The following is a 19,668-nucleotide window of genomic DNA, read 5'->3' as shown; positions in this document are numbered from 1 at the left end:
TGCTGGTTTTTTTGGTAACTTGAAATCAGATATTTGTTTCTCATTGAAGAGTAACTTACAAAGTGACATCCTCAGTAAGAGAGATTTCTGGACTGTAAATTATGTGTTATGTGTATCTAATTATTTGAGCCTGCTGTCACTGAAAGATCTACATTTCATTTTGAATTGAGAAAGACAGGTGACTACATTACAGTGAGAGTTTCCCCATTTTTAACATAAATTTCACAGCTTTTAGCTTTTTATCCAAGTTAGAACAGAGTTCTTAAGTGAGTCTAGGATCCCCTTGCAGTCTGTGGGTAACTTCCAAAACAGAATGAGACATCTTGTCCTAAAGCATACTTTCCTTTAAGGAAGAAGGGATGAATGACTGTGAGTTATCAAGGTATCCTTAGTTACTAGTTAATTAGGTGTGATGAATTCCACTTCTGGTCTGTATCAAAAGCCATACAGCATACTTAATCATCTTATATTGTCAAAACCTTTGGCAGAGGCAGAATTTCAAAAATCCCAGCTGTCAAGATGGCTCGTGTTCAGTCTTGGAATGCTCGCTTTGCTGCCTTTTGTTCAGGCTGACAGTATGGTGTGCTCTCTCTGCACATTTATTCTTTTCTGGTGTCATTCTGTGTCATTGTCTCCAAGTATGTTGCAAACCATTCATGTTTATGTTACACTCTGTTTTCTCAAGGAAGAACTGAGTGAGACAGATTTCCAGTAGTGCTGAGCACTGGCAGCCCTATTTGAAACCTGGTCAGTACCTGGCATTTCCAATTGTATTTCTGAGCTGGTAGGGAAGCAGCTAACTAAGGAGTTTGGTGTTTTAGAGAATAAACATGGCCTAGCTCTTGAGCATTGTCCAGATTTATTACCAAGTTTGAACCGTTGTGCTTGGAGTTTTTAAATTTTTAATAAAAGTACCTTGTCATGTTCATACAGTTATATATTTTAATGAGAAATTTGCTTTTATTTTTTTAATTCTCTCAAGGAACTGTTATAACATCTGTTGTCTAATTAGATTAGCTTACTGCAGAACTGTGGTAATTTCAAAGTTGGCCAGAGCAAAGTGGCACCAGAAGAGAAAGGTATGGTGTGCTTAGTACAAGCTGGGAGGCCCCACTCTGTTTCGCTGTGCAGAGAGAAAACAAGAAATTGACTGATGTCCTAATGGTCTGAACCTGTAAAATGCAAAATTGAAAAAGCATGGAAAGGAAATCTGAGGGGAGGGGTCTTTTTGTCCTTTGTCTTTTCAGGATAGTGTAGCACAGTAGTTATTTTACTTTAGAGCCATATTATAAAAGATTGAAACAATAATTAATTTTCCTGCCTGTATTTCAGCAGCATATCCTTTCCAAATTAACAACAATTTTCAGTCTGTCTTTGCAATCTGTCTGTAGCTCACATGGTTGGAGAACTGAATTCAAAATGGTTTGGAATTTGGGAACATTTTGGGCTATGTGAAATCAGATTTTTTTTTTTTAATTATTTGTATAGATCATTATTTTTAAAGACATTGTGTGGTTCTCTAACATTTTTTCACTTTTTGAGGACCTCTTATTCTGGATATTGTCTGCTCGCCTTTTAAGTCTATATAAGTAGTTATGGTTTTAAAATGTAAATTCATTCTGTGATTCTTCATAGTGATACTTCCCCATGTAGCACCATATGCATAATACAGTTCATCTTTAAACTTGTATTAAGGCTGCCAAAACAAGTATTTGAATTTTGTATAGCCAGGTATTAACTAATTACACTTCAGTAACTCTGGTTTCCACAGTAAAATGGGCCTCATGGTGAGACTTCAGTAATTAACAGTAAGACACAGATCTGGGGTTTGTTCAGTGTTTCTACTCCAGTTTCATCCTTGAAACTGCTGAATAGGATGCTGAATGGGAAGGTTTGAATAAACTCAGCCAGAGACACTAAACCTGCATTGAAAATTTCAGCCCACACACTTGGGTTTTTACAGGACTACAAATCTGAATACTGCCAAATCTTAACTTGGGCGTTGATAAAGACTCGAAGCTAGTACAGCTCCTTTTCATGTAATCTGCACTGGCTCTCTAGATGCAGTGTTCACCTGCTTCTCTGCCTGTCTGACTTTTCTGTACAGGTGAACCATAGAGATATTTGCTCCTCTGCACATGTCCCTGCTGTCAGAAACCAAGTTGGAATATCTTGTAGTTCTTCCACAGTCAGTCTCTGTCATTGTCAAAGTCAATTCAGGCTGCTGTGGTAATTCCTAAGGGTAATCAATAAATCATGTCATCACCTTCACCCCTCACATGGTGAGGGGGAAGGGAAAGAGCACTTCATCATCAAGGAAATAGTATTCCTGGTGCCATAAATAAAAGCACAAATGCAGCAATCAATCATCTAATCTAGAGCCTTAAATTTTAACATCTTAACAGGATGTAAAGTCATGATTCAGATGGGGATGATAATGCATACCAATATCCTCACCCCTGGCAGATAAAAGGACTGCATAGGCCCTCAGCTTGCTGTGCTGCAGAATATGGCTTCATGGCATGACACTCACATATGAATGCAAGTTGAAGATTAAAGCTAAGTAGTCATTGAAAGCCTGTAGCAGAGAAAGTTTTTGATGATAGTAAACCAGAGAGGATTTTATTTCCAGCAGTTATATCACTGGGGAGAGGATGTCTGTCTGACTTTTGAATATTTAATAAACAGTAGGCAAGCACTTGGCATGTAGCTGCAGTGTTACCACAGTGCTGAATGTGAACAGGGCAAATACTGGTTTAAAGATCAGGAAAGTGAGGGCTGATAATGAAGGATAATAACTAGCTCAATGTGTAAGGGTGATCATAGGAGTCTGTGTCTCTGGAAAGAAGTAACAGTACATTTTCAAGTTCATCAGTCTGGTTATATCTGTAGCCAGAATATGTAGCAAGAGCAGTACAGTCTCAGAATGTTTAATGATATGGAACAAAACTACTCTGTGATACTCAGCTAAGGGTCACTGCTTTCAACGTGACAACTTCCTAAGCTATGCTCATCTCTCTTTCTGACTATTCATCTCTTGGACTAGTTTTCATTCTTTTTCCTTTTTGTAGGTGGTGATTTACCAAGAAGAACAGCAGGTCATCTGCTTGAGGAGAAAACAGCTTGTGTGTCTGCTGCTGTGTCTGATGAGTCTGTAGCTGGAGATAGTGGTGTATATGAAGCTTCTGTGAAACAGTAGGTTTGAGAAATCATGCAAGTCTTCCCACCAAAAATTGAAATATATCTATGATCAGTTACACAGTACCTGCAGAAGATGGTAACCAGCCCTGCCTTTTTTAGAAATAATTTGTATTTTTAGGTGAAAAGAAAGGCGTATTTGCCGAACAATGAAGTTTGATCTGAGGGTTATTTTTTGTGCTTGTATAACTTGGTTGAATAGCATTAATATACTTCTTTATAATCTTGGGGTTTTTTCCTTGCTAGAAGTGTTCCCAAGAGAAACTATGCTATGATTTAAACTATGCAGGTTTTGCCATGAGACTCTATTGTCAATACTCAGAGTTACTGTTTTTACTTCTTGTTTTGTTAAGGATTTTTAAGATTGCATAGCAATTTTTGGAATGTTTTTATTTTTAAAAAGAGGTTATAGAAAAGACATGAAAAAACTTTGTTGTAATGTTAGAATTAAAACAATCCAGGTTGAGGCTTAATGTTCACTGCAGTGATCAGGATATAAGAAACATACTTGCTGTTATTTTTTGACCAGACAACTTCTATAAGATTTTTCATACTAGTTTATATAGTATGGTCTGTAATCTTCAGTAATCAGCCTCAGGCCTTTCTGAATCATTGCTGCAGTTGTCAAACTATTCCAGCAGCAACTGCCCCTAAAACAAGCACTGCTGTTGTGTAGGCTCTGAAATTCTTATTTGGAGTGCATGCTGTAATTAAGTCAGCATGTTTAGAAGGATGGATATATGTTCTGTATATGCATGTGTTAATAATTGCTGAAAGCTAACTATAATTTTCCAAAATTTGAGTATTTGCCTGGTTTTCCTAGACCAAATGAAACTGAGGACACTGTATATAGTGAAGATGATGCAACAACTCTAGAGGCTGCTCAGGTACAAATAGGACTCAGGTGAGTGACCAGCAAGGGGAATATTTCTGTTGATCCAGAAGTGTGAATAGTAAACTTCCCTTGTGTTGTCCTTTTTTAACAGATATGACCACAGCAATTCAAGTTTTGTGATAATCATAGTGCGGCTTAGAAACCTTCCAGCATTTCCTGTCCCCCTTGGCTCTAAGGTGTAAGTCAAACAATCACTGACACAGAGTTGAGATATAAGAGAGTAATAATAAATTCTAAAAATTCTCTAAAGGAATTGGTTGATTTATGGCTTTAGAGCACTGAAGTATGTACAGAACTTCTCAAACTGTTGTAGTATTTAGCATTATAGTATTTATGTAATATGTAGTATTTAGTATTTGCATATTACAGCAATGCTGCAAGAATAAGATGTTATCAGGAAATTTGCACATTCCACTAAACTGGAATAAAAAAGGATTTTAAAATGGTGTTTTATCTACTGCTTCTAAACATTCCAGCTTTGTGAGTGCAAAACAGCTATGCCATAGTTACTAAAACCATTCTTTTGATACTTTGGCATCTTTTCAGCTCAGTGTTGTCTTTTTACATTTCTGTATCTTTTTGATGTAAAATGGTATTTAAAGAAGTATTTGTCTTTTAAGTGAGCTTTTAAAGGATAGTGGTAATTTAATAAATTGCAAGTGGACAAACACAGTCACATTGAAATACACCATCCCTAACTACTAGAGCTTGGGGGTCTGCTAAGAATTAGTTCTTGATTCAAATTGGACCAACAAAGTCTAAAAGTAAATTGCAGTTTGAATCATATGTAGAGAAAAGCCTGAATATGTTATCACTGAGTTTCTAACCCAAAATTCTCATCTGAATAAATAAGTACAGGTTGCCTTGGGGACACTTGTACTTGAGAAGCTTTTTGACAGACTGTAAGATTACCTTAAATTGTTGAAAAGCTTAATAAGATTGGAGTAGGATATAATCAATCCTTGAAAAATTTGGTTTTCTTGCTGGTTCTTTTCCCTTTGTATCCCATTGACTTAAATTTGATTGGCAGATAAATAGGAAGCCACTGGATATGGAAAGGATGCATTAAGGATAGAGGCCTGGGTGCTTGCTGGATTTTTCTGTTTGTTTTTGTTAATAACAAATGGTTGTTCTACTACTATCCTTCCTTCTTTGAACTAGTCTTTCCTCTGCTGACCTTCCAAGTCCACTAACATTTAGCACAAGAAAACAAAAAATCTAGAGAAGAATAAATTGACACAGGTGAGAGGAAAAGTAGATAATGTAGGATGGCAAAAAGATGTTCAGTAACATAAAGCTAGGCCAGAGCAGGCCTCTTTTCAGGAATTAAAGTGTGAAGTTGTAATTGATAGTCAAGAAGTCCTAACCTGCTGCTGCTAAAAGAGATTTGATGAAATTAAAGCTGCACAAAACAAGGAGGAAGAAGGGGCAGGGTAAAGGCAGGACCTTGCAAATAGCATTTTTCTGCCACTTGCACTTGTGTGCATATATGTATAATCTGTACAGATACATACAATAATAAAAATCGGGTCTGAAAAAAGATGCTACATTATAGCTGCATTTCCTAGAACATCAGTTGGATAAATTAGTACTTTGGTGAACGTTTACACATGGAAGAATAGATTTGACATGAGGTGTTACTGCTACTGTAAAAACTGCTCACTTTTAGCCCAGGTAGAGCACATTTGAAGGGTTACTGTGTCAGGGTCACTTCTTCATCAGTTGAGAAGTCATAGGTTTGTCACAGTAAAACCTGATTCATTGACTGACTCTTTAATTTTATTAATTAAAATGAAAGTAACCACTTATATACAACAAAGTGAGAGAACAATTTCTTTCACTTCTTTGTTTACTCCTCATTTGGCCTGATGCCAATAAATTGGCAAACAGTTATTAAAAGAAAGTTCTAATGGACTACCTTTTAAACATACTTTTGATACACTTTATCTTCTATTCCTACATCTTTTATAAATGTTTTTAATTGCTTAGTCTATTAAAATGGCTGTTTTCAGTAGACTGCCAATTGCTCACCTACAGTTACAAGAATACAGCAGCAGCATTACTGGAGTTACAATATGCTACCACTTCACCTCAGGACTGGCATGTCAAAATGCTGGATACCTGCTATCCAGGCTGTACGTGTGAAGCAAACAACCTAGATTTTGCTCTTTATTCCAAAAAGTTTGGCATAACTGGGAAATAAAGATTATGCCCAAATGTAAGTAAAAAAATCATGTTTCTCACAGACCTAATTTCTTTTGATTTAACTAATGTAAAATTAAGTTTTTAATAAAATTAATGAAACTCTGCATGGAGTCAGAAAATATAATAGTAGTGCTATAAATTTTGAGAGAAAAAGTAATTTCCACAATTATTTACATTGACCTACTCTTTCTTCTTGCTTTAGCCAGCTTCATTGCATTCTATTGTCCAGTGAATGCCATTTACATTTAAAGCCAGCACCAGAAATGGACTAATAGATAGGCACAGAAAAGATGTTAAACTATGCTCATTTGTGTGTATGAGAAACTGTGCAATAGGTAAATAGCACATACAAATTGCATTAAAAATGTGTTTACTCTGTCAAGCTGCTGCTAAAGTGACACCTTCAGGTTAGCTAGTACAACTTTTATCCACATAACATCCATTCCTGTTGGGTTCATGGAATTCCTATTGGTTGTATGAAATGAATGCAGCCTTGTAACAATTTCAAGTTACTCTGTGTTTCCATTTAGGCTTGCAAGATGCATTCTTCCAAGTTTCACTTAATATGTTATGAATTGATCTTAAGCAGCTATGGCCCTAGCTATTTTGTTCCTTGCTTTCCTTAGTTTCCTGCTTTCTTTGGAAATCTTGTTTGATTTGCTTCCTTAAAAGATTAAAAGACATCACTGCTTTTCAGTGCTGCTTGCATTATTCTAAGAATTTAATTTTTACATCCACCCCAGTTCTTCTCATTTTTTAAAATTAACATTAAAGGCGTGTTTCCTGCCACTTGTGACATGATCTTCATTGTTTACAGTAACTAACCTTGGATAGAGTCCAAAACTGCTTCCACTCTTGCTACTACTACCTTACCAGGCACAGAAATTCCTTCTTGGGAAATGTTTCTGCAGGGGAGTTCCCCACTCATCTTTGTCACCTCTTTTCCATTCCACTGTTCCATTTTGTTGCTATGCAGTCCTTAAGTTGATGGGGTGAACTTCTCCCCTGCATCACCAGCAAGTGACAGAGGTAAAGATGTTGTTTTGTTTCTGGCAGGTATATCAGAGTGGCAGTCCTTCCATCCTCCACTGATATCAGCTGTCTGTTCCGCACTAAAGTTCATCCTGCCATGGAAACCATTTTATTCAACGAGATATTCAGAGTGGCCATTTCTCAAGTGGCACTGCTACAGAAGACACTGAGAGTAGATGTGTGTGCTGTCAGTAGGACTCGTCGGGAAGAATGCTTGGTATGTGGTTTCATTTCTGGTGCTTTTTTGGCATGCATTTGTTTATAGTGTGCCCTCTTATTTTGATGGGCAAGGCTGCTAAAATTCCACAGCACTTGGAGACAAAGTCTGAAGCATAACTTAGTTGTTGCTACAGTACCTAGAATACTGCATTTCTATGAAACTCCTGGTACAGAATCTAATCCTGGATGGAAGGTGCTTTGATAATTCTAACACTACTTTAACCCTTTAATTACAGAATGATATTCCATCTTTGCCATTTTATACATAAAACCCCTGTAAACTTCAATGCTAGGTTTTAAAGTAAAAACAGAAGAAGAGCCACAGTAAAAAATAATGAGAGCAAACCCTCATTATCACCATTTGTCACAAAGAACAAACTAAATTACATTTTGGATGTTATTTTAGATTATATGATGGACACCTTTTTGGTCTTTATGATCTGTTGAAATAAAAAAGCATGACATTCATATATCAGCCCATTGGAAGCTGTCACTTTGAATGTTGTTGTTAATTGTAGTCATCACTGAATCAGTGATGCTTCATTTGCTTTCAAATTGCTTTTGCATGGTCTGGTACAACTCAAGTCTAGTTTTTCACCACGAGAGGGATTTTAGTAGCACAGTGAGATTTGTGCAGTTACCACACACTGAAGAGATGCTGCAGTCTGCTGGGGTTCATTGGCTCTGACTACTGTGAAACAGCTTCACTTTTCAGAAGTTAACTTAATTCCTGGGGAATGTGTTGGCCTTTTTCAGTATGTAAGAGTTTTCCCCTGAGGAAAGGGAAGGGCAACAGAACAAAAATGCAACCTTAGGCAGGACACAGAGGTGAAGAAAGGACTCAACAATAACAAAAAACCCCAGTGAAGACAAGACTTATTCCAAAGATCAAATGAAAGAGTTGGGAGTATCATCCCCAGCAGAATGCCCTGGACAACATGACCAGAGTCTTGGCAAGAGCTATGTGTGCAGCCCAGCAGCTGTGAAGATAATATGCTTTGCCAAAGAACAAAGGATTTTAATCTCCAAGGCACAGCCCAAACATGAGTACTTCAGAAGTTTTCCCAGAGTACCAACTCAGTGGATGCCAGTGTTTGTCCAAATGAAAGGGTTTCTTAATCTCTTTTACTGGCTTTTCATCTCCTTCTTCCCTGGTTTGAGCAAGCAAGGTCAGCCATTATTTGCCATATGCATGATTGTTGTGGTGGGACAGTTGAAAAATCATGTGACACTTGCTGTCCCTCAAGCTGGTGCTGCACAGGTTTTCATTGCTGAATGCACTACAGCAGGTGTGTGCAGTACTGTGGTATGGTGTGGGGAGACATTTCTGCAGACTGAAATAAGAGATGGCAGAATAGACAATATGAAGGACATTTCCATGTACTTCTATTTGTCAATTTTAACTGGAAGTAGAGGGAAATCAAAACCTGTACAGTTAGAAAGGGAATTAAGGTTCATGTCAAATTTGTGCTGCCTGTTTTGCATGATGAGTACAGTAGAATGTTTTGTAGAAAACAGAACAAATTTAAATAATTTTTTTTTTCCTTTTCTTATTTTGTACAGGCTGGGACTCAGATCAGCCTGGCAGATTTATCACTTTCTGATGAGACCTGTACTCTGTGGTACAACCTGTTGCCTTGCAAGCAGAGTCCTGGCAAAAAACCCAAGGAACAAAATGATGAATACATGCTTCTATTAAGCAAGCAATCACAGTCACTGGACTCACTGGACTTGGTGAGTGATGAGCTGGCTATTACTGTGATAGCAAGAAAAAAGCCAGAGATTCCAATTGTGCCATTGCATTGTAGTTATTTGAATGTGGGAACTGCCATCCTGAAGGTCCAAGGCCCTGTTTTGCAGGCACTTTTGTCTAGACTGACTTTCTGTGAGTAGGGCCTTCAGCTGTGATTCTTTTTAGAAAGAAGGTTATTGAAGAGCTTCCTTAAGTGTGTAATTTATTTTCATATGCATACATTAAAAATTGCAATTTATTAACTGTTGAATCTGCATACTCAAAGCCATTGCATTGAACATGCTGTTTATGCAAAACATACTAACTCTTCTGGTTAAATAAGCTTTTCTGCTTTAATTCCTTCTTAAGAGAACTGCATAGAAAATGTAACTTTGAAAAGCACCCTTCTTCTCCTAAGAACAGTACAATAGGAAAGATGAGAAAATACATTGAAGGATGACAGAAGTATATTTGATTGCATTGTCATTTTAAAACCAATTGTTTTTCATTGAGATTTACTCTGTGTAAAAGTGATTATTTAATGTGCTATACACTGACAATTCAAACCCCTTATCCTCGTGATCTGGGGGTCATTGTGTCTGCTGACATCAGGGAGCAGTAGGGTGATGCAGCTCTTGCAAGAGTTGTCATTTTCCTACCTGTTATGTATCATTCAACTCTGGTTTATCTTTTTTCCTTGTGAGCAGGATGCTGTGTCAGCTCTGCTGGAGAGGACATCTGCTGAGCTGGAAGCAGTAGAACAAGAGCTGGCTGAAGATGAGGAGAAGGAACAAGAGCAAAGGGCCTCTGAAGAAGACTGGTAAAGACACTTTTCCTCCCTCACTTTCAGGCCTGAATGATTCAGCTCATTCTTCCTCTTCTTAGACAAACAAAAGGGCTGTACTTTTGGAGATCATAGATTCATAGAACGGTATGGGTTGGAAGGGATCTTTAAAGATCATCCAGTCTAATGCTGCTGCCATGGGCAGGGACACCTTCCACTAGGTCAGGATGGTCAACACCCCATCCACCCCGGCGTTTTAAAATTTCCAAGGACAGGACATCTGTGGCTTCTCTGGACACCCTGTTCCAGTGCCTCACCACCACTGGAATTGGAGTAAAGTCTTGTTCTCTTGTATGGTCAATTTATTCACATTCTTGTAGGTTTACAGTCTCTTGGCTGCTCTATGAAGTCCTACTGCCAATGCTCCTCCATTCCATGTACATCTTCCTGTGAGACCACCTGGGTTGTGAAGCCACTGGGAGTGCAGCAAAATATCAAATATTATAGTTGCATTAACTGTAACAGGCAAGCTTTAGGTCTGAAAAGAAAGCTGCTGTCTGACAAAGTCAGTGTGGGTGTGCTTCCATTGATGAGCTTGTTTTTGAAGAAAATGTGAGCTTTCCCAAGAAACAGATTTCTTACTAAATTGCTATTTGAGTTCTGTTATTGTTCAGTTTCTTAGCTGCAGTGTAGAAGAAAATACATGCTTTACTGGGGGAAAGGGGGGAGTAGCTTTTTGTTTTATGAACTTATAACAAAAGTCCTTCAACGTTATCAATGTTACATCCATTGAATAGAGTGCAGTGCTGTCATAACAACCTTGAAGGTGAACTGTAGTAGCGCTGGGTTTTGCTTAGGGCAGCAATGAAATGTGCCTTCACATGAACTTAGTGGAAGCATTTGGCTGATAGTTGTTTTCCTTGTCAGGAAAATGCATGCCTTACACATTAGTACAGGTCTGGGCTTTCTGGTATCTTCCTCTGGTGAGCTTTTTCAGTTTTTCATAATAAGCCTGGGCTACTTCTGTCCATACAGGCTAGAGATGCTTGCAGAGGCCTCTGATGAAATTGTGGATGAAGAGGAAGATGGCATTAAGCTGGAAGTAGAAGGTGACTGTAATGATGACCTGGGGTTACTCATGGATGGACCAGAAATGAATGAAGACAAGAACAGAGAGAACAGTGATGAGGCCCAGGAAAGCCAGGAAGCTGCTCTAATTCTAACACTGGTGAATATCTTAAAATTCACATTCCTGCAGTATCTTACTATGTCTAAAATCTATTTCTGAGCAATTAATATAGAAGTCTGCTGCATCTATGCATTTACAATTTGATGAGGCCTTTGCTGTAGCACTTGTATGTATGTACATGTAACAAAATTGGTGTGGTCACTTGTGAACTATGAAGAGGACATTGAACAGACATGCTAAGCAGGACTTGTAAGTCCAGGACAATTAACCAAGACTATCTTCACTTTTTTGTTGCATATGGAGGACATTCAAAATACAAGAGTAGTTCAGTAGCTTCAGCTTGTGCATATTTAAAATATTTCTGCACATCTGTTTCATTGTTTCCTTTTCTTTTTTTCTGATTTGTCTGCTCAACAGGAAAAAATACATGACAAGGGTCAAGATCTTTAAGCCAATGCAGGGATTTCCTTATTTTTTCCCCTAATTTTTGGGCGTGAAATACAAGAACTGTCTTAGCAGAAAAAAGGACAAAAGATTAATGAACAGAAAATTCCAAAATGAGTATTAAAACTGTGTATACTTTTGAACAATTGAGGGTACTATTGTATCCACACAGTTCTTGGTAACTGTTGTTTTTGAAATTATATTCCACTTTCCTGAAAGCACTTTTACTAAAAGTTTAGTAAACATATCCTTGATGTGGTAGAACACTCTCAGAAATAAAATTTTTAGAATCTTTCTGCATCTTAGTAAAAACATTGTTGCATATTTTAAACTCACAAGTTCTATAAAATAACTGCAGTAAAAAGATGAAGAGTGACATCTCGTTCCTTCAACTTTGTGACAATACAAAAGTTTAACATCTCAGTGGACTTGCTGGAAATTGTAATTAACTTCCAATTAATGTGGCAAGATGCCAAATGAGCTAAGGCTGTGGTATTAAAAGGACTGACAGTCTGCTGGGTAGCAAGTAAATATAGATCAAAGCCCTAACTGGGCAAGGGGAGATGGCACGGACGACATGTGAAGGTCAGCCATGCACACAAGTGCTTTGCTAAGCCTGGCCTGGGTGGACCCAGACAAAGAGTGAAAGACAGCAGTCCCCACTGCAGAGCCAGACACAGCACAGATCTCTGTAGGCCACATGCTCTCAGGGTTGCTCTTGTGCTATTTAGGTCACTGTATTTATCTCCTGCACTGTGGAAACCATGAACCTCATTAAATGACCCAAGCTGAAGAAAAAGCCCCATTGCTCATCAGTAACATTGGATGTCCCAGCTGCTGTAGAGCTTGGTCTAGACCAGGAGCCAGGATGATTGCAGCATGGAAGTAAGCACAGGTTGTGCCACCCACAGGGATGGAGCCACTTGAGGCTCCCTCTGGCACATGTGGGACAACTCTAGTGAGCAGCAGGCTGTGCTGAGGGACAGCAGCCAGCAGTGTCTTTTCCCTGGGTTCACAAGGCTGGTGAAGCTCTAGAGATTGCATACAGCAGTCCTGCTGCTGAGGCCTGGGGATGTATGGCAGTATGTCTGGAAGGACCTGAGCAGTGTAACTTTCCCAGCTGCCCCCTTTCAGTGTGCACAGGCACCATCTCTGGCACGGCAGAACTTTGCTCTTCTGCAAATACCAAACAAAGTAAATATAAATGTGCAATAATCATCATGTCTGCAAATGGCAAAGAAAAACATTACTTGCACTGTGTTTGCCTCAAACCTTCTGCCAAGCAGCAAAGGCCTGTCTGCAAAAGCTTCAGCTTTACTGGCTACAAAGAGTACCTTCAAAGCCTCTCCACACACTCTTAAGCCTCTTGGGAATTTTGTATTTCTTTACTTAGAAATAGCTTCTCTGTAAATGCACAGTGCTTTTTGCCGCTGGTCTTTTTCCATCCACCACAAGGTAATGAGAATGCTTGTGAAGTCTGAAGGCACAGAAACTATGTGGGTATCTGGTTATAGTAAGTCTTATCCATTAAATTCCTGTTCACAGGTTGATAAAGAGACTAACACTGAGGAATTGGTTAACGAGAACACAGCAGTCCGACCCAAGGACAGAGCCAGCTGGAGCTGCAGACAGCGTCCCTTTGTCAGGAACAGCATGATAGTGCGCTCCCAAACCTTCTCTCCAGGCCAGCGGAACCAATACATCTGCAGGGTAGGAGCAGAGACACTTGGGATGAAGAGCTATTAACCAAAGAGTCATTTAACTTCTTGGGAATGAAGCATTAATGACACTGAGTCATGTACTGCTTTTCCCTGCAAGAGGCACAGCCTGTGCTTTCTCTAGAGTCCTTCCCTATCTGAGCTGATGTATAGTAGAATTGACTTTCAGCAGAGTTGCATACTCTTGCAAAACACCTCTGCTACGGCAAAAATACATCCTATTGGAGAGAAATAACACAGATGCCTGTGCTGGCTCTCTGCAAAAAGTGTTTCCCTGCACGTCAGCAACTCCAGCACTCTCGCAGCAAAACAATTTGTTACAACATGAAATAGAATTCACTGTAAAATGCCATTGCATTACCATATTCTAATAATGCAACCATTTAAGGGTAACAGTGTGGAAAGAGCTCAGTCATCAGTTTTAAATCTCGCTTTGTATCTCAGCTGGTTTTAAACCTAGGCAGCCCAAATCCTGCTGTAATTGCATCTTTGAAAGATGTGCAAGCGCTGCCTCGGGGCTGGGTTTTAAACGTGGCTTTGGCAGCTACGTTCTCCAGTCTCTCTAGATCTATGGTAGCATGGAAAAAGAAAAAAAGATTTAAATTGTGAGTCTTGCTGCTGCTAAACTAACTATGAAAATAATGTGTTACAAGATATAAGCATGAACTACCAGCTCTATAGATTTTAATCACAGATACCATAGAAAAGGCAGTTTATTTTGATCTTTAGTTTCTACAGGTTATTCATACAAGTATGTTTTTTTAAAAAAAGTAATACCTATGCTTTAGTTCCCCAGTTCAGTTAGAGGCATTTGCCTTAACCATTTGGGAATGTTAATGTTCATCACTTCTCTGTGATCTTTAGTCAATACCTACGTACTTAAATAACTATTCCATATACCCTCCAGAATGAAATATAGCAGATTGTTTTCTAACAGTCTTTACACAATTTGGATACATTATTGGCTGAATTCAGAAGCTAGCCTTCATCTTAGTTCGTGTGCTGGAATTTAATTCCTAAATGGAAATTGGTAGTATTAGCAAAAAAACTTCACCTTAGCCTGCTGCCTCTGTAGGTCTTCAACAGGAAGTAAAACTAGTAGTTTTAGTAGTTTAGGTAGTGCAAACTTTGGAAATTTCTGCATCTGGAAAAGTATTGGGCTTTTGTACCTTTGAACATTGCTACATATCTGCTGCCAAGAGCCAGAATTAAAAAAAAAAAAAAAAACTTACTTGGAATAAACCATTCTGTTTCTCATTGTGTATGATATTGCCTGGAAGCAAAATACCCTGTGAAAAGAACATGTTTGCAGATCTGTCTTTGGCAGTGTCAGAAACAGTTGTTGCCCACTGCTGGGGCTCCAGAGTGGGCACTGTAGCTGCATCCAAGTTCACAAAGAAGGCTGAAGAGCTGGGATGTCCCCAGTCCCAGTTCCCAGCTTGTACCACGGGCATATCCAGCCTTCCTTGCATTACAGTGCTGTAGGAGAGGAAAGCACCTGTTGGATACACTCTCGTGAAGTGCCAGCTGCTCTCTAATCAAAAGAGAGAGCCTGGCTTTAAGAGAGCACCTCTGATATTACAGAAAACAGAGATCTTTGAGGCCTAATGGACAAAACTAAAGTGTTGGTGCTTTGGAAAATGTCCCTTGAAAAGTGCCTAAAGAACATCAGTGACGATGGCTGCTTCTCTGTATCAAGGAGTGAGCTCCCACTAATGGCTCATGGTGAAAAGACAGATTTGTCTCTCAAGAGGAGTACTTTGTATTTCTGACCCCAGCTCTCAGCCAGCCCTGTGTAAGCACACTTTAGGGCCCTGCCTTTGCTTACTGAAATGTTAGCAGGATTCCTTTTCTTGTCCTCTCCTGAAGAGTTGAAATACATATTCTTCAGAGGGATGCTTCTAACCACCTACTGATGCTGATGCACCTAACAATCATTCTGCACTGATGTGTATGAAATAATGCTAAAGTTGTGAAGAAGCTACTGCTGAGCTGTGGCACATGATTTTAAGAAGCAGACAGTGCTTCTGAAGGAAGCTGTAGGCACACTTTGTTTGTTGCAATTAATAACAATACAAAAATACTGCTTGTTGGACGGGTGCATGTCTACAGTAATTTACCTTCCCTGTAGTAAATTTGTTAAAAGCCTGCCCCAGGTAAGCAACATCCTTAGTTTGTATCTGCAGCCAGACAATGATTTATCAGTACTTAATAACCATGGTTACCTTCCTTGAATTCCTGAAGAGACTCACTATTCATTCGGTAAGATCAATGGTTGTCCTGGTATAGGATTATAATTTTAGAGTAAATGCTTATTCTAGTTGCAAACTTGTTAACTTTATAGTAAGAATATGACCTTACATGTATGTAAAGGCTGAGGTTCCCTCACTGGTTCTACCAGTGCAGGTATATTTGCACCTCTCATATTTGGAGGTGCTTTATGTCTGTTTGTTCTGTACGTTTTGGCAGCTGAATCGCAGCGACAGCGACAGCTCCACGCTGGCCAAGAAGTCTCTGTTTGTGAGAAACGCCACAGAACGACGGAGCCTGAGAGTTAAACGGGTATGTGCTGTTACCTGCACGTGGTTTGCAGTGAACTATGGGGACACTGGGAATACCAAATGACATAAAGGATATCCTTATTTCAAGTATTTCAGCAAAAGCAACACAAGTACCACGATTCTGTCCTGTAGTTTCATGTTGAAATATCAACATATTGGTCTCAGTCCAATGTCAGCTCCCCTCCAACAAAGCCTGTGTTGTTTTGGTCATGGCTGAAGCCAGCAGCGAGACACTGATGCTCAGCATCATGGCATTTCTTGTTGAACTTATTGTCAACAGGGATCTGTGTTAAAGAATGTGACACAAGGTGGCCTATGCTGCACAAAAGTCAAAAAACACCAGCAATATACGTCTTGAGCAAATTTTGGTGAAGATTTCAAGGATTTAGATGTCCTTTTAAAGGGAATTGACACTTCACCAAAGTATTCAAGTAGCAAAAGGATTGAAGGACAAGAGAGTAGGAGTCTCTTGCATGAAATTCATTCTTACATAAATTTAGAGAGTTATATTTTAATCTTAATTGTAACTAGAAAAATAGCCCTTTGGAAGCCTTGTTACCAGGAAGCAGGATGCATTGTGCAAAAGAAAGAAAAGTCTGGGATACTGAATAGTCCGAGGTGTCTTCTCCTGCCTGACCTGACTTACTCATGCAGAAAATCACTGTGAAAGGACAGTAAATAACGTGAAATAAGCTGAAGAAGTGCATGTTTACAGAGTTTAAAACATTATGTGTTCAGTTAGGCCTTGAAAAAGCAAATACTTACAAAAATAAATAATGTAGTTGACATCTGTGGGGAATTCTGTGTGGTGTTGTGTCTCCCAGCAGTGTCATCCCAGGGATCAGAATGGGTTTTTTGTTTTTAACCTTAAATACATCATTGTGCACTTAATTGGAGCATTTATTTTTAGCTAGCAACTAAAGAAAAATTCCAGGATAGGTGAATTTTTTTACTTCAGAAAAAAAGACTGGTAAAGCTCCCCCTTCCCCCTCCAGAATATTTGAGCTTTTCTGACTGCAGTATGTGAAGCTCTCCACCAGCCTCTCTATTTTTGTTGTATTAATTGTTACTGTCCTGCCTCCCAACGACTCAGCCCATTTGCCAGCCCATGCTGCGGAGAGCCGCGCCGGAGTGCCCCGTGCGCACTTCCCTGGACTTGGAGCTGGACCTGCAGGTGTCGCGCACGAGGCAGAACCGTCTGAACGACGAGCTCCAGGCCTTGAGGGACCTGAAACAAAAGCTTGAGGAGATGAAAGGCAGAGGAGAGGCAGACCTTCCTCTGTGTGTGCTAGAGGATGAACGTTTCCAGAAACTCTTGAAACAAGCTGAAAAACAGGTATGAGCAGCATTCACATATGTGTAAGTATGCTCCTACCTTGGATATAAATTTGTTAAAGAATTTGCTCAATGATGTTAAAAGGTTTTTACAGAAGCTCACTTTTGACTAATTACCTCTCTGAATTACATAGTGTAAACTGTTTCTTTATTGATTAATACTACATTAAATGTAGAATTTGAGGTAACATTTTCCTCGTGGCCTCTGTTATTTGAAGTAAGAATTATGGTTGGTGTAGTAAATAGCATTTACTTAAAACTTAGTTTAGAATTCTCACATCCCAGCCATGCTTTTACAGATTTGCATACAGCATTTGCATTTGCTTTCTGTCCCTCAGCATCAGTTGCTTTGCAGTCTGCACAGAACTTGTAGCCAAAAGATGCTTGTAACAGGTAGAAGGAGCAATTACCACTCCTTAGAGTGGTAGGGGCATGGAGAAAAGGCAGTGGCTTATTTCTTCATGCAGGACATACTTCTTGTAGTTTTGGCAAAGGAAAGCCAGATTCTCTTCTCTATGTGATGGTCTGTCAAACAGTACAAGTATATATGCATTGCCATAAGGTGAGATGCCCCCACATAATTAAAAAGACAAGAAACAGGATAGAAGAATGAGATGCAACAGTGAGAAGTTGGAATATGGAAAATTCCAACAAGATACATTAATAAGTTAGATGTTGTGGGGCTCTTATTATGTTTTTGGGAGGTTGTTTGGTTTTTTTCATCATTATGGAGCTCATCGACTGGAATAGGGCCCTGGGGAGGTTGTTGGAGGAGTTAAAAACCCAACCGAGCTAAAAAAGTAAATCAAACCCACACAATCTGCACAGTTGGAGGTATTCTAAACCTAACTGGTCAAGACCCTGACTACTCAGTTCTGGCATCATCTACTGTGAGCAGGAGGTTGGAGTAGGCACCTTCTGGAGCCCCCTTCCCATCCAAGTCCGTCAGTGTACATCAGTTTTCAGTGAGGGGAGGTTGTGAGTGACAGTCAGGAGGGATCTGTGCTCCTTAGCTCTTTATGGTTGATAGACTAGTGCTTTGATACACCAGGTTATTCTGAGTTGTAAAAATGGAAAGTTTTAACAAGAGGCCCTCCTCATATGTAAGCAATAGTTGTTTGTTTTGTTGTTTTTTAAAGCTAAATGTCAGTAAATAGCCTTGTGTAGAAGAGAAAAGGATGATCCTAATATTTACATTTACAAAGCTGAGCTCTTTGTTAGGAAATGTTAGGAATGAGGTACTCCACATACGAGAAACAAAACATAAACAAAAACATCACAGGATCAGCAGAGGTCAAAAAGCAAATAAGACAGGAATTGCTAAGAAAAATACTTGGAACAAAATATATCATTGCCTTAAGGTCTAAATATTATTATGCCTGTACCATAAACATAGTTTATTTTCGGTTTCCCTTTTCAAAGTGCGTGATAAAATTGCAGAGAGTTAACAAGGATGGTCAACGGAGGAAACACTTTCTGTTTAAGGAACAGCTAAGTAGCTACAACTGAACTCCACACAACCATGAGTGAGGTGGAAGAGAGCAATTAATCATGGTCTTGTATTCACCAAGAAGTAGAAAATTGAACAGGTGGCAGGTTAAATGCAAGCAAACCTAGCATGACATTCAGAAACTGTAAAAATGTTTTCAATAAAACATTGAGTGCTGCAAGTTTGCATAGGTTCAAAAAGTTATTAATTTATGGATTGGCTCAATTCATAGTGGAAAAATTGTAATGGCACCACATATTTCAAGAAGTCCTTGACTGGTACCTGAGGAAATAAAACTTCTCCCCTGCATGCTCTCCCAATTCTACATTTATGTCCTGTTGTGTCTTCTGGTCCCACTTTTTGGTATCTATTGTTGGTTATAGTTAGTGGAGTACTAAAATGATGATATAACACTAGCAGAGTTTAAGGTGAACATTGATGAGTGTTCTGAAAAACATTGGGCAAAATGGGGGAAGATAGTGCAGTGTTTAAACTTAGTGTAACTGTATTGGTTTTTACCATTATATTCATTTGATCCAAGTTTTAACTCATAAAAATAGTAACTTATAGAAAAGAAGCATAGCTAAATTTATGTGGAATTTAATAGTTTATATCTAGTATTGGATGCAGGACAGAAATTATATTTTCTGAGTGTTTAATTTAAAACTACTCCCATTCTAAAACTTTCCCTCTATAACAGAGTATGCCTCTACAACGTTTCATACTAAGAATCCTTTGGATTTATGCTTTATTTCAGTTGGCTCTTCCAAGGCAGGAGGTAGGTTTGTCACATTTTGTATGGCTGCTGTCTGTGATCAACACCATTACACGCACTGGTGAACAATAAGGGTAATAATACACATTCCT

The 19,668-nt window shown here is 39.0% G+C and overlaps 1 protein-coding gene across 1 annotated transcript in view; it reads left to right on the top strand.

The window, feature by feature from the left end:
- WWC2 (WW and C2 domain containing 2) overlaps positions 1 to 19,668 on the top strand; it is a 94,524-nt gene that overhangs the window by 67,016 nt on the left and 7,840 nt on the right. The window contains exons 12-21 of the mRNA XM_054294955.1: positions 3,072 to 3,195; positions 4,022 to 4,102; positions 4,185 to 4,271; positions 7,355 to 7,547; positions 9,113 to 9,283; positions 9,989 to 10,101; positions 11,101 to 11,293; positions 13,244 to 13,408; positions 15,886 to 15,978; positions 17,071 to 17,313. Of these exons, the coding sequence (XP_054150930.1) occupies positions 3,072 to 3,195; positions 4,022 to 4,102; positions 4,185 to 4,271; positions 7,355 to 7,547; positions 9,113 to 9,283; positions 9,989 to 10,101; positions 11,101 to 11,293; positions 13,244 to 13,408; positions 15,886 to 15,978; positions 17,071 to 17,313 (1,463 nt within the window). The remainder of the gene's footprint in view (positions 1 to 3,071; positions 3,196 to 4,021; positions 4,103 to 4,184; positions 4,272 to 7,354; positions 7,548 to 9,112; positions 9,284 to 9,988; positions 10,102 to 11,100; positions 11,294 to 13,243; positions 13,409 to 15,885; positions 15,979 to 17,070; positions 17,314 to 19,668) is intronic.

Source organism: Melozone crissalis, unplaced genomic scaffold (assembly GCF_028551555.1).
Source record: "Melozone crissalis strain CALT ecotype California unplaced genomic scaffold, PUWL_Pcris_2 ptg000006l_1, whole genome shotgun sequence".
NCBI lineage: Eukaryota > Metazoa > Chordata > Aves > Passeriformes > Passerellidae > Melozone > Melozone crissalis.
This window is presented reverse-complemented; position numbering and strand designations above follow the sequence as displayed.